Source organism: Chiloscyllium plagiosum, unplaced genomic scaffold (assembly GCF_037043375.1).
Source record: "Chiloscyllium plagiosum isolate Xiang-an unplaced genomic scaffold, Cpla_swu_hap1 HiC_scaffold_1, whole genome shotgun sequence".
Classification (NCBI taxonomy): domain Eukaryota; kingdom Metazoa; phylum Chordata; class Chondrichthyes; order Orectolobiformes; family Hemiscylliidae; genus Chiloscyllium; species Chiloscyllium plagiosum.
The window spans coordinates 74,862,567-74,876,585 of NW_028270139.1; the positions used below are offsets into that span (position 1 = coordinate 74,862,567).

General features: G+C 38.4%; 1 protein-coding gene across 4 annotated transcripts in view; it reads right to left on the minus strand.

Moving 5' to 3' along the window:
* The window catches only part of usp46 (ubiquitin specific peptidase 46), a 105,171-nt gene that overhangs the window by 70,709 nt on the left and 20,443 nt on the right, over window positions 1-14,019 (minus strand). For 2 of the 4 annotated variants that reach the window (XM_043691053.2, XM_043691045.2), the window contains exon 2: window positions 1,052-1,105. The exons of the other annotated variants lie outside the window; for them this stretch is intronic. In XM_043691053.2, the coding sequence (XP_043546988.1) occupies window positions 1,052-1,105 (54 nt within the window). The remainder of the gene's footprint in view (window positions 1-1,051; window positions 1,106-14,019) is intronic. 4 annotated transcript variants of the gene reach the window in all.

Below are 14,019 nucleotides of genomic sequence, written 5' to 3' on the forward strand. Positions count from 1 at the left end.
GATATAATGTGGGTGTTGGGAGGAATAAAAGTTAAACTGCATTATAGTTGAACTATGTTATAAAGAAACTCCTATTTCCCCCCCATCTTAAACCAGCAAAGTATTACTTATTTTGTGGGCCAGAAGAACTTCAAACCATAAGCAGATTTGTGCCATCTTGAATTGTACTATAATTAGTTGCCCAAGTGACCTTTTAATGTCAACACATGCTCATTACTACCAGTCAACTTTGCCTGCACAGAAAGACAACTACTACAAATGTCGTTCCAAAAATGACCAATTTAAAAGCTTAAATTTTTTTTCTTGCTTTTTCATACCTTTTGCTTCCTCTCTCTCACACAAACTATTTCTTCCCCAATTAAGTATTTTTTTTGTACCTGGTCCAACATTGAATTCACCTTCGCTAATGCACATTTCTTCCCATGTTCATTTCTCAGATTAGTTAAGCATAGAAGATCCAATGTCAGTTGACCTCTACGATCAGATTAAAGACAACCTGGTTCTCTTGTTAAATGTGCTGTCGGCTTACACTGCCAGCGACTTTGTGGGAATAAAAAATGAGCTTAAGGTTACTGTAGTTAAGTCCAACGCAAATGTCTTTACACTCCATGCTATAGCAAGATTGGACCCATTAAACTGCTCCAGCGATGGACTTGCCTGAAAATCTTTTATTGCTAACCAAGACAGCACAAACTTTAAAACTTATTTCAGTACCAATTCAGTTTTGGGCTCCATCAGTATTTGTAAGTAAAAGGTATTTCCACACAAACAAATATTAAGTGTATATTCTGAAAACAGTTCGCCGTATTTGCAATAATTATCTAAACAATGATCAATGAAGCATCACTGGAAGAGTCAATCTTCGCTGTCTGTCCCTGCTTGAAACAGCCCTACCAGATTAACTGATTATATCAGATCATAACCTAAGTTGTGGAGAATGCCAAGCTCAGCGTGTCCCACGCTTCCTATTTTAGGAGTACATTCTACAGCAGCCTGCAAAGGGAAAAAAGACTACAGTAACGTGGTTTGGCTCACCCTGCTTCAATCTCACCTCCTGACAGCAGATGTGGAGAAGACCGTGGCCCAGTTCGCCGTGGAGAGGGGCCTGTAAAGGGAGAAAAATGAGAATCTCAATTCTCTTCCCCCTCCCTCTCCCGATAACAAAAACACATAAAAACACAGCTGCACATAGATAAAAAAAGTGAAATAGTTTGTATTGAGATTTAAATCAGTGTTTACTCTTTGTACACTCAGAATTCTCCACAACAACTTATAATTAGGTCATATTATTATTTTACTCCAGTTGTGGTTTGATCACAATATTAAATGATAAATATTATTCAAACTTATTTCTAATTTTACAAAAAGGCAAAAAAGTAAAATGATGAATTCAAGAAATCTCAACCAAAATTGTAAATTCATAGTAATTTCATCAGCAGCTGAAAAAGATAGATTAACAACTCAAAGATAGATGAGCAACTTTGCCCATAGGTGTTGTTTTAAAAGGCCCTAACCGAAATATTACATCTACCTTTCTCTTTCCAAGGCTGAATGACCTATAAAATTTCCAAAAGTTTTTTTATTTTAAACCAGATAGAATTTTACAATTAATAATCCATTTCTCCAGGTCTCACCCTCCTTGTCCCGCATATAAATCTTTAAATTTCAAACATTTGTCTATTTTCCATTTAAATCTCTTGTGGATCGGTAGCATCTATAATAGCTGATGACAAATATCCTCACTACTTAACAATCTTCAAAGAAAATCCTACCTTCGCTGTTTTGTTTTAAAACGAGAAATGTTCTCCATTACTTGGAATCAAATATACAGCACAAACAGACCCTTCAGTCAAACTTGTCCATGTTGACCAGATATTCTAAATTAATCTAGTTCCATTTGCCAGCACTTAAGCCCATATCCCTCTAACCTCTATCTATTCATATACCCATCCAGGTGCCTTTTAAATGTTGTAATCATACCAGCCTCCATTATTTCCTCTGACAGCTCATACTATACACACTTACCCATCAAATCCCCTTAAAGAGCTCAATCAAATCTCTTAATCTTCTAAATTCTATTGGAAGAGTAATATTTTTCTTCGTATATAAATCTTTTCATCCCTGGCATCACCCTAATAAATCTTGTATATAATCCTCCAGGCCTTGGATATCCATCCTAACATAAGGAACATTACAACAGGACACCATAAAATCTATCTGTAGTCTAAGCAATGTACAAGTTTTAATTTTTCTTTTGTACTCAATGGACCTATTTTTTTTTAAAATTCCAGTACTGTTTTAAAAATCAAAAACATTTTGAGTTTACCACTCATTTTAAAAAATATATATATTAAGTTTCTCTACCCCCCCACTTCTTTGGAACTTCAGTGCACATTTCATTCTATTTTTCCTCCCAGGATAGACCATTTCACAGTGTTGAATTTCATCCCACTTTGAATTATTTTGTGGCTATGTCCTCCTGAAGTTATATGCAGCTTCCTAGACACTTACATAATTGTTTAACACATCCAAAAATCTACATGTGAGTGTCGACAGCATAATATACATTTTAAAAATCAACAAACCTATTTGTCAAATTTTAGCAATTATAAATAAATGTTTCGAAGAATTTGGATCACAGACAGGAGGTCAGAATGGGCAATAAGGTTGGATATTGGTCAGTCCAAAAAGTAACCTGGCTTACTAACCTCTTCCTTTTCAAAAAGAATGGTTCTACTAATACTTATTTTCAGACAAAATCTTCAAACTTCATTTTCTCTGCCTATCACAAGAATGTATCAAGAGCTCTTCAGTGTTTCAAGCACCTTTCCACTAGATCCTTTATAATAAGAGTATCCAATCTAAAAATTACAGTACAATTATTCAACAGGCATCAAACTGCTGCACAGCCCAAACAATATCTTCCCTTCCAGCTGCATCCAGGGCCTCTTCTTCACCTTTCCTTTAACGTCTGTATACGATTCAAATACATTGCAATATAATGGTCAGAAAATGATCAAAATGATCAGCACAGTGAGTGATTTGCAGAGTTCAAGTCTCATTGTATGTCTTTGTACTACTGCAGCAGTAACTATTGACCGTCATCTGCTACGCCCTACAGAATTATTGAAACATTTAAAAAGATGGTCAACCGGACCATTAAGGCACTTAAAAAATGTTGTGCTTACGTTTTATCCATAACACTGCAAATTCCTCATCCTAGAGTACGAATGTATAATTATAAGAAGAAATAAGCTATTGGTCCCTCTAGCTTGCCCTGCTATTTAATAAAATATTTTTAAATCCACATTTGATTGTATTCACATTGCTGGCTACTTCTGATAATATATGAAGTATCCACCAACTGTCATAGAATCAGCTCTTTGAAAAGGTAGAATACTCCTGGTCTTAAAATGCTGAAAAACAATGCTCTTTGTCCTACTGGCAGGGTAGCGCTGGTGAATGGGGTGAGATATTTTCCAATGCTTTTGAATCCATTTTCTCTGGTTTTCAATCCACTCTATTCGCCCTATTAAAACCTCTCCATCTTGAAAACTTTCAGTAAACTCAACCGTAATCATTTGAAAAAAATCCAAACCTTCTCATTCATGCCTTGTGGATGAAATACATCCCAGTCTGTTGAGAGGGGCAAGGGAGGAAATAGCAGAGGCACTGGCAATAATTGTCAATTCCTCCCTGGCCATAGGAGAAGTGGTAGAGGACAAGAGCACAGCCAATATGGTATCATTATTCAAGGGTTTTGTTAAGAGGTCATGTTTGGCCAACCTGATTGAATTTTTCAAAAGAGGTGACTAGATGTGTACATGAGGGCAATACATCTGACACACTCTAATTGGACTTCAGCAAGGCTTTGGATAAGGTCCCATATAGAAGTCTGATAACAAAGTAAAAGCAGATGAAATCCAAGGAAATTAAGGAAATTAGATCCAGAACTGGTGGGAGTAGCAGGAAACATTGGTTGAGGGGTGTTTGCGTAATTGGAAGCCCATGTTTAATGGGTTCCGCAGGAATTGTTGTTGGAGACTTTGCTGTTTATGGTATGTACAAACAATTTGGAAGGTTGATCAGTAAATGTGCAGATGGAATGAAAATTAATAGAGTGGTAAATAACGAGGAGGTTGGTCTTGGATTACAATTCTTAGCCAGGTGGTAAATTTTAACAGCACAACAGTGAACCAAAGGACCTGTTCTTGTGCAGAACTGTTCTATATTCTTTAACAGAATATCATGCATTTTAAATTCTACTTTACACATATGCATGTTTATCTTTCACCTTCTCCTTGGAATAATTTCAATTAGGAAGATAACAGTTTTAAATGATGTCACTATAGCATTGAATAGATACCAATCTCATCTATACTTGCAGTAAAATCCGCGATAACGCATGTGTAATTCCATTCTTACGACCTGCAACATGTACGATTTATAATTTATTTCATTGGAGTCCTATCTTTCAGACTTTTAGTCTCATACTCTCGTCTTTAAAGCATTCCAAGAATTTAAGAGGATTGTGGTCCGCGTACACAACCGTCCCAGACACATCGTATGTGACATACAACATTTTAATGTATAAGACCAGTTCCAAACTCAATAGCTCTTTTTCAGATTGTAGATTATTTCCTCTGGTGGATGTTGAGTTTCTTGAAAAAGTAACCAGCGGGCAGTTCAATCCCAATAGTACAACTCCAACTCCTATGTTACTAACATCAATGGCAACTTTGAAGGGCTTTGAAAAGTTTGGTGTAGCTAAAATGGGTGCAGTAGTTAATATTGCTTTTAAATTGTCAAATGACATTGTTCTGTCCACTGAAATTGTGTGTTCTTCTTCAGCAAATCTGTTAACAGTGGCACTACACTGCTCAAGTTTAGAACAAACTTTGACAGAATCCACTTCGTCCCAAAAATTGTAGCACCTCTTTCTTTGGAGGTTGGTCATGGAAATTCCTCTATGGCCTTCATCTTTGTGCTCCATGGGGTCAATCGCCCACGACCGATGTCATGTCCCAAGAATGTCACCTCTACTCTCAAGTTCAGTTTTGTTTACTACCAGTTTTGCTTCTCAGTTGTTCAAAGAGCTCTGCCAACAGTACCATGTAAACTTTCCAGGACTTACTAAAGATCACTACATCATCCAAATAGACTGCACAGTTTGTTAACCCAGCCACAACTCTGCTCCTGAGTTTTTGGGAGTGTGGCGGGTACATTCTTCATATTAAAGGGCATCAATTTAAATTGACCGAGCCCATTTAGGGTTTAAAGAAAAAAACAGAAATTTCTTTCGCCGTCTCTGATAAAGGTATCTACTTGGTGATGTAATTGGCTTGTCCAATTTTCTCTATACAGATCTCCAATCTCGGTATTGGATACGAGTCAGATTTTGTTATGGCACTGACCTTCTAATCATCTTTGCAAAATTGTTGAGTCCCATCAGGTTTGAGAACTTAAACAATCCGCAAACTCCACTCGCTCTGGCTCAGTTCGATGATATCCTTGTTGAGCATGGCCTCCACTTCCATCTGGACCGGTCTGGCTTTGAAAGGATTAAGCTGATAGGGAATGCTGTTCCAATAAAAACAACACCCCTATGTCTACTTCATGTACAATACTATTAGTCCTCCCCATCTGATTCCTAAGTATGACGTCATACTGCAGTAACAAGCCTTCCAAACCTACATTCTTTGTTCCTGAGGCAGTCAGTTTACTAACCTATCCCACTCAAGGATTTCTTCATTTTTTAATCTATTTTGAGGCACATCAAAACATCTCTATTTTATTCCCCACTCTGCAGAGCAGTAACTAACACCTATCTCTCCAGCATAATACTGTTTCAATATGTTCATACATATACCCAATGCAATTTTCTTTTCTATCTGGCATCTTTACAAGGTAGTTTACCTGACAACTTTTTCCCAATTTGATAGGGACCACGAAACCTGACTTTGAAGGGCTCTCCTATCACTGGTGACAGTACTAACACATCATCCCCTCAGGAAAACATCAAAGTTTCAGAGTTTTAACCTGTCACCTGCTTCATTCTATGCTGTGCCCTCGTTAGGTGCTGTTTAGCTAACTCAGCTACTCAATTTCTCTCCCTCACCTCTGATACATAATCTAAGTGCGAGAGCTCGGACTTTGGCTCTGTCAATTTCACTTCAATTAATTTCAAAGGGCCTCCCACTTCACATCTGAATATTAACTTGAAGGGAGTAAAGTGAGTAGATTTATTTGGGGCATCTCTAATGGCAAACAATACGAAAACGATACCTTTATCTCAATCATTCGGGTAATCCTGACAGTATGTTCAGCATGTTCTTCAAAATCTGATGCCACCTTTCTAAAGCTTCCTGGGATTCAAGATGATATGCACTGGATTTAAAGTGCTGTATTCCCAAGCTATCCATGACCACCTTACACAGCCTAGCAGTAAAATTAGACCCTTGGTCAGACTGAATCTCCCTGGGTAGCCCATACCGCATGATGAAGACTACTAACTCCTCTACCAAACTTTTTGTCTTGATATTCCATAATGGAATTCCCTCCGGAAATCTGGTAGACACATCTATTATGCTGGTTTCCACTTGGTTCCGGGAGGGGACCCACACAACCAATTATAACCCACATGAAAGATTCTTCAAATGCAGGAATTGGTAACAAAGGTGCTAGTTTTATTAGCACCTGGGTCTTAGCTACCATTTTGCAGGTGTGACACGTACGGTAAAAGTTAATCACAGCCTTGCATTCCAGGCCAACAGAAATATTTTTGTATCTTAACCCGAGTCTTTCATACACCTAGGTGACCGCCTACAGGGAGTTCACGTGCTACCCGTAAGACTTCCTGTCTATATGCTACCGGCAACACAATCTGGTGCACTTCGGCCCATTTCTCCAATGCACTAACCTGCCGTGGTCTCCCTTTTCATTTTAGGATTGTACCTTTCAGATAACCCTCAGGAATATCCTCTGCCTCCTTTTAGGGGTACACACCCACATATATATCTTTCATTGTCTTGTCTCTCTGTTGCAAGTCCATTTGCCTTTCAGGACTAAACACTTCTGTCTGACCCGCTGCCTATTCAGGTTTTTTCTGCACCATTATGTCAAACAGGGTGTTCGCTAACTGAACTTCAACTCCTTCATCGTTTTCTTTACTTTTTGTTTCGTGCTGTGACTTATGATAGTGGGATCTAGTGACTACAGAGTCTGGGAAAATACCAGGATTTTTTTTTTTTAAACTCCTCAGTTTCTTGGTCTTCCCCACAACAAGGGGAGTCACTCCCACCTTGAACCTTATTAAATCATTCCCAAGAACAAACGGAATGCCTGGAACTGTTTTTACCCTGGAACTGACATCATGCCAATCACTCCCACTCTAACTTCTGCAGTCTCGAGTTGGCACTCCAACCTGATCTTCCATACAGGAACGCCAAATTTCTGTCCATCTATCCCACAAATTGCCACATTCTCAGGTAACAGATCAGAAAGAGTGCAAATTCACTCATCTCTTACTATTAGAGACTGGTTAGATCCTGTATCTCTCAAAATTATAATGTCTTGCCCTTCTGCCCTCCGAAAGCTAGTGTGCTTCCAATTAAACCTGTTGGACTATAACCTGGTGTTGTGTGATTTTTAACTTTGTGCACCCCAGTCCAACACCGGCATCTCCAAATCATTCCTTCTTTATGTTTCTGAATCACTGTCTATATGCTTCTGGTACCAATTCATAAGCACTTAAAATAGCCGGTTTGACCTCTTCACAATCTCTTTTTTAATCCCAGAGGCAAATTCTTTATAGAGATCAGGCATTCACTCCATACCCAGCCCCGCCTATGTTGTGCACTCTCTTGCAACTCCTCGGCTCTTCTTGGGGTCTCCTCTATTACCTTCATTAATGCCATTGGCGTAGCTTCTATTACCACATCTTTTCCTGCAGTGCTTTTCTTTAACGACCAGCACTGACTTGACATGTCCCACTTTCTGGCAGTGAAAACACCTTTTCCCAGTACCCTTTTTAAACCAGTGGCACTGTAATTTTCTGAGTCCCACTCCATTACAGTGAAAACACCTCAGGCATTTCACCTCCTTTTGACCCCCTTGGGCTTCTTTTTTTAAATCTGTGGTAAACAATTACCAGTGTTCTCTACTCTGTTTCATAGTGTAGGATCTCCCGTTCTCCCAACTTCTATCCCTCACAGGACGAAATTCTTATGCACCAACGTGTATTCATCTGCTAACTCTGCTGCCTTTCTTACTTCCTGAATTTTCTGTTCATCCACGTGAATCCTTATCTCTGGAAGTGAGTTTTTAAACTCGCCCAGCAGAATAATCTCCATTAGAGCCTCATAGGTCTTATCTACCTTTAAGGCCTGCACCCATTACCAAAATGACTATGTTTAATTCTTAAAAATGTGTTGCTGGAAAAGCGCAGCAGGTCAGGCAACATCAAAGGAGCAGGAGAATCGATGTTTCAGGCATAAGCCCTTCTTCAGGAAGGAGCGTCACTCCAAAAGCTAGTGTGCTTCCAATTAAACCTGTTGGACTATAACCTGGTGTTGTGTGATTTTTAACTTTGTACACCCCAGTCCAACACCGGCATCTCCAAATCATTCCTTCTTTATGTTTCTGAATCACTGTCTATATGCTTCTGGTACCAATTCATAAGCACTTAAAATAGCCGGTTTGACCTCTTCACAATCTCTTGACCCCCTCATCTAACAGCACAGCAAACACCTCACTCGCTCTGCCTATCAGTTTAGTCTGAACTAGCATTACCCTAAATCCTTGGACCACTCCATCTGCCTAGTCAATTTTTCAAATGAAAAGGCGGCAACTTCAACATCTTTCTGATCAAAATGTGGCAGAGTTTTGACATATTTGTATGTAGCACTACCTTGTCTTTTAATCGCCATCCTGTTAACTTGATTTTGCTGACAAAGTCGAAACTTCAAGTTCAAATTCTCTTTTTGCTCAGCTAAGAACCTTCTTTCTCTTTCCTCTTTTTTTTCTCTCCCTTTGTTTATCTTCTAACTCCATTTTCTGCAGTGTAATTTAAGCTTTTCTAACTCTACTGCACTTGTCTGTTTCTGACATACCAAAGCGTTTGAGTAATTCCCTTAAATTTCAGCTTTACTTTTGTCTTTAGTTAAACCCAATTCTTTCCTAATTCTAAGAGTATGGTTGTTTCTTTCTAAACTTTCTTGGCAAATATGAGAACATCTTCAAACCACAAAACTTCTTTAGCCATTTTAAGAGCCATTTCTCTCACTTTTTATTTAACCAACCACAGGTAACTGAAATGAAACAAATTGTCTCACCTACGTTTTATTTAAAGATCTAGGACACTAACCAGCAAGCTTTTAAATCTACTGGGGATGGCACGGTGGCTCAATGGTTAGCACTGCTACCTTACAGCACCAGGGTCCCAGGTTCAATTCCCACCTTGGACAACTGTCTGTGTGGAGTTTGCACGATCTCCCTGTGTCTGCATGGGTTTCCTCCGGGTGCTCCGGTTTCCTCCCACAGTCCAAAGATGTGATCAGATTAATTGGCCATGCTAAATTGTCCGTAGTGTTAGGTGCATCACAGGGAAATGGGTCTGGGTGGGTTACTCTTCGGAGGGTCGGTGTGGACTGGTTGGGCCGAAGGGCCTGTTTCCACACTGTAGGGAATCTAATCTAATCTAAAACATTACAAATTTGATTCGAGTTTGGTATCTTAGAGCCTAATTTAAACTGAGTGGCCGAATTAAAATTTGTTCTGTACAATTACAATGCAGCTCCAGCTATTTGTTTCACAACCAAATGTTAAGTTTTAAAATTGTTCAGCACACAATTGTTTCAGCCAGTCCTTGCCAGCCCAGCACCTCTGATGCCCTTTGGACATAGCTGTTCCCACTAGGAGTCTAGCCTTCACAAAGGGTACTCGGACAAGGAGGCACCAAAGGCACTTTGCTTGCCCCCTCAACAATACGAACACATTGATACCAGGATGAAACCCACTAACACTACTCCAGCCAAGGATCGGAATCTCCTGAGTCGATTAAGAAACTCATTGTCAGACACCAGACACTTAAATCTTTTCAATGAACCAACTTTATTTATCTTTATTGTATAATTCACACCATTGTCTCATAACTCACTTCATTTTTGTAAGAGCATAAAACTCCATTGTATTCTGTTCGGGGATTAATTAGGCCATGCTTTTCCAAATGCACATAGGTTCAAAACTGAGAGGAGGAGAAACTACTTTTCTCAGAACGTAGTGAATTTATGCAACTCACTGCCCCAGAGACCATGGAGGCAGAATCAAACAGATTTAAGAACGGAAATACATACATATAGGGAGTGGAGTTGAGATCAGGATAAGATTAGATTAGATTAGATTAGATTAGATTAGATTAGATTACTTACAGTGTGGATTACTTATTAGCTGTGACCTAAAATGATGGAGCAGACTCAAAGGACTGAGCCTGCTCCTGCTTCTACTTATGTTTCTCTGCTCGTTAAATACATCACCAAGGCCCCAGTAATATCATCTTTTGCCTCCCATAGCAGCTTGAGAAACATCTCATCAGACCCTGCAGGTTTATGCACCCTTATGCCCGCTAAAACATTTAATACATCTTCCTCATTAATTTTAAAGATGTTCTAGAATTTCACCATCCAATTGAAATCCTGGTTACTATGTCTTCTGCCTCTGAATATAGATGAAAATAATTCATTTAAGACCTCACCCCATCCACTGGCTTCATACACAGGTTGCCCCTTTAGTCTCTAATATTCCCTGGTAATCCTCACATTGTTAATATATTTATTAAAACCTACAGTTTTCCTTGATCCCATCTGGTACAAAACTGAAATTAACATTGTAAATTTCAATTCATTACAGTTATTCTACACAAGCATGTACTTTTCTTCTTCTCCACTCCCTATACAAATTTATTTTTGCTAGTTACTATATTCTCTTCAGCCAACTTCCTTACGCTCAGCTCGTACTATGGGAGAAAATTTACCTCACGCTAAGCTTCACTCTGTGGATTTATGTCACTTCAACTACTGCATATATATTTTGATGCATTAATTTCATTTTCAAAAATGATATCTCATGTCTTTATTAAACTTACTAAATTAAGCTCAATACACAATAGGTCAACTTTATTCCAAAATTAAAGTTTTTCTAGTTTAAAGAGATTAGTGTTTCCACTTAATTAGAAAAATGAAGCTAAGTATCATAAATGCTAGAAAGTTATTAATGAATCTATTATGACAATCAGAAAAAAAATCTTTTCCCACAATAGAATGTAGACCTCAATGCTACAAAGAGTAGTCAAGGATTAGAGCATTGATGCATGCAAGAGGAAAGGAAGTAAAGAAGCAAGCAAAGAGCAGAAGGATACATTGAACAGAATACTGGTAATGCTGGAAACCAAACACGAGTGAAAATTCAATAAGCCTATCCCTAACTCTGTGGGTAAGGCAGCATCTGTGAAGCTAGAAATAAAATTAACACTTCAGGAAGATCCTAAAAATTTTACTCCATTTCAGCCTCTCAAAAATTCCCAACAGACTAAGCATCAGTACTTACAGGGTGATATCCAGATAAATAAGAGCCAGCCAAGGAACAAAAAAACTCATGTTACTGAATTTTCCAACTGTTAACGTTTAATATTTTTAAATTATTTTCTACTAATTCAGAAAAGTTTATCTTACTTAAAGGGGAACGTTGGTAAATAATAATTGAATAAGTAATATTAACAGACTACATACTTGTGGATTTACTTTGGTTTTTCAGAAGTCATAAAAGGCTTAAACATTAAACTTTCAATAAGAACAGAAGCTGCCACGATACCTTTGAATATTAAAAATTGCAATGATGCACGAGTGAGGAGAAAATGAGGACTGCAGATGTTGGAGATCAGAGTCGAGCGTGTGGTGCTGGAAAAGCACAGCAGGAAATTTCCCTGAAGGTCTAATGCTCGAAACATCGATTCTCCTGTTCTTTGGATGCTGCCTGACCTGCTGTGCTTTTCCAGCACCATATCCGCGATGCACAAGTGACTTTCATAAACTCTCTCTCCACTTCCTCTTGCTCTCCACATATCAATAATTGCAGACATATGCAGTATTACTCAATTAAAAACCAGCCAGGCTCAGATATACTTTAAAAGTATGACTGGGACAAAGTGAAAAAGATGTAGTACGAGCAATTAATGTATATTCAAGTACAACCCACAAACTGCATGTATTCAAATTGAATATGTTGGCTCTGCTTTTGTGCTTTAATGATTTTCAAGGGGCTAATGGTTATCAAAACTAAATCTTTTCTTTTGCATAACCTGACGTTTCAACCAGTGTGCACTATGGCAGAGAGGAGGCCGACTGCATTATCCAGGAAAACAAAATGTTGTTCTTTCAAAAGGACTTCTAGAAAAAAAGCAAAAATTAAATGGTTTTAATTTCAAACATGCAAAATGCATGTCCTTTAATGCAATGGATATGTATAACAATAGATACAATTTGCATAACGAAGGACACATTCATTGTTCCACCTACATACTATTCTATATTACCACCAGACAGGTTTGGCATTTTAATACTTATGCTTTGCTTGCATAATACAATTCTCCACAAAAAGTCCAACTACTTAAGTCAGCAAGTAGTTGAGTCATAAAGACCAGAAACATTTGAGGTTCAAACCTTGTTTGCGCAAATCTGGCTCATCTCAATTACATTAAAAGAGAGACACTGCAATCAAACCTCAAAATTCTGAGGGAGGGTTGAAGGGAACAGAATACAAACACTCGGTTTCCATACCCACGCATCAAGAATATACATTTGGAAAAAATGCTATGACTGTGCTAAGGATTCAAGATTTGGGGAATTGTAACCTGCCAAATCAAAGAGATTTAAACCACAATAAATTGTTATGGACCAGGCCAGAAACCACTGCCCCACTCAAAATACAAGGAGATTAACTAAATATAAAAGTTAGGATCTAGGTTAAGACAAGTGTAAGGTACTGTCTTCCAAATGTGATTTAATTGGTTCACCACTAGCCCTTTGTCAAAAGGCACTTTATTCTTACAGTTAAAACAAAAAAAAGTCAGAACTTTAACTCTGAAATACCTAATCAGATAATGTACTATTCAACCACTAATCAACTGTTCCAATATCAGCAATTCACCAAAAGTTAGGATTCTCATGTCCTGTCTCTCTACAGTCCTGAAGAAACAAACAAAACAAAACAAAACCTTTTAATTTTTAGGAAGCCGCCTCGTTGTCTAAGATGTTACTCCAGCAGTCAGCAGAAAGCTTCTCCCTAACAGAAAGCCTTCCTGGGTCTGAGAGCCTTAACCCTACCCACTCATGATTTTAAAAAAAAACCTAAAGGAGAACTCAAAAGCTGTTCACCAACTGCATCTTGGCACCATTATGACAACACCATTATAAACCCCCATAAGGTCACCACTCAGCCCTCAATGCTGTAGGGAAAATAGCCACACTTTATTCAGCCTCTCCCTATTGCACAAACATTCCAACTCTGGCAACATCCTGGTAAATCTTTTCTGAACCCTTGCAAGCTTCACAACATCTTTCCTATAGCAGGGAGACTAGAATTGCACACATATTCCAAAAGTGGCCTAACCAATGTCACGTATAGTCACAAAATGACCTCCCAACTCTTAAACTCAATGCACTGACCAATAAAGACGAGCATATCAAATGGCTTCTTCACTACCTCGTCAACCTGCAATTCCGCTTTCAAGGAAATATGAACCTCCAGGGTCTCTCTGTCCAGCAACATTCCCCAGTACCTTACTATTAAGTGTCTAAGTCCTGCCCTGATTTGCCCTACCAAAATGCAGCAAATCACATTTATCTAACTTAAAAAGAGAAACAGGACAGAATGATTCTCTCTTAAAGGTACATTACCTTCACAGAAATATTAACAGGAATAGACCATTTGCTCCTTCAAGTTTGCTTCACCATGGAACAGGGTCAT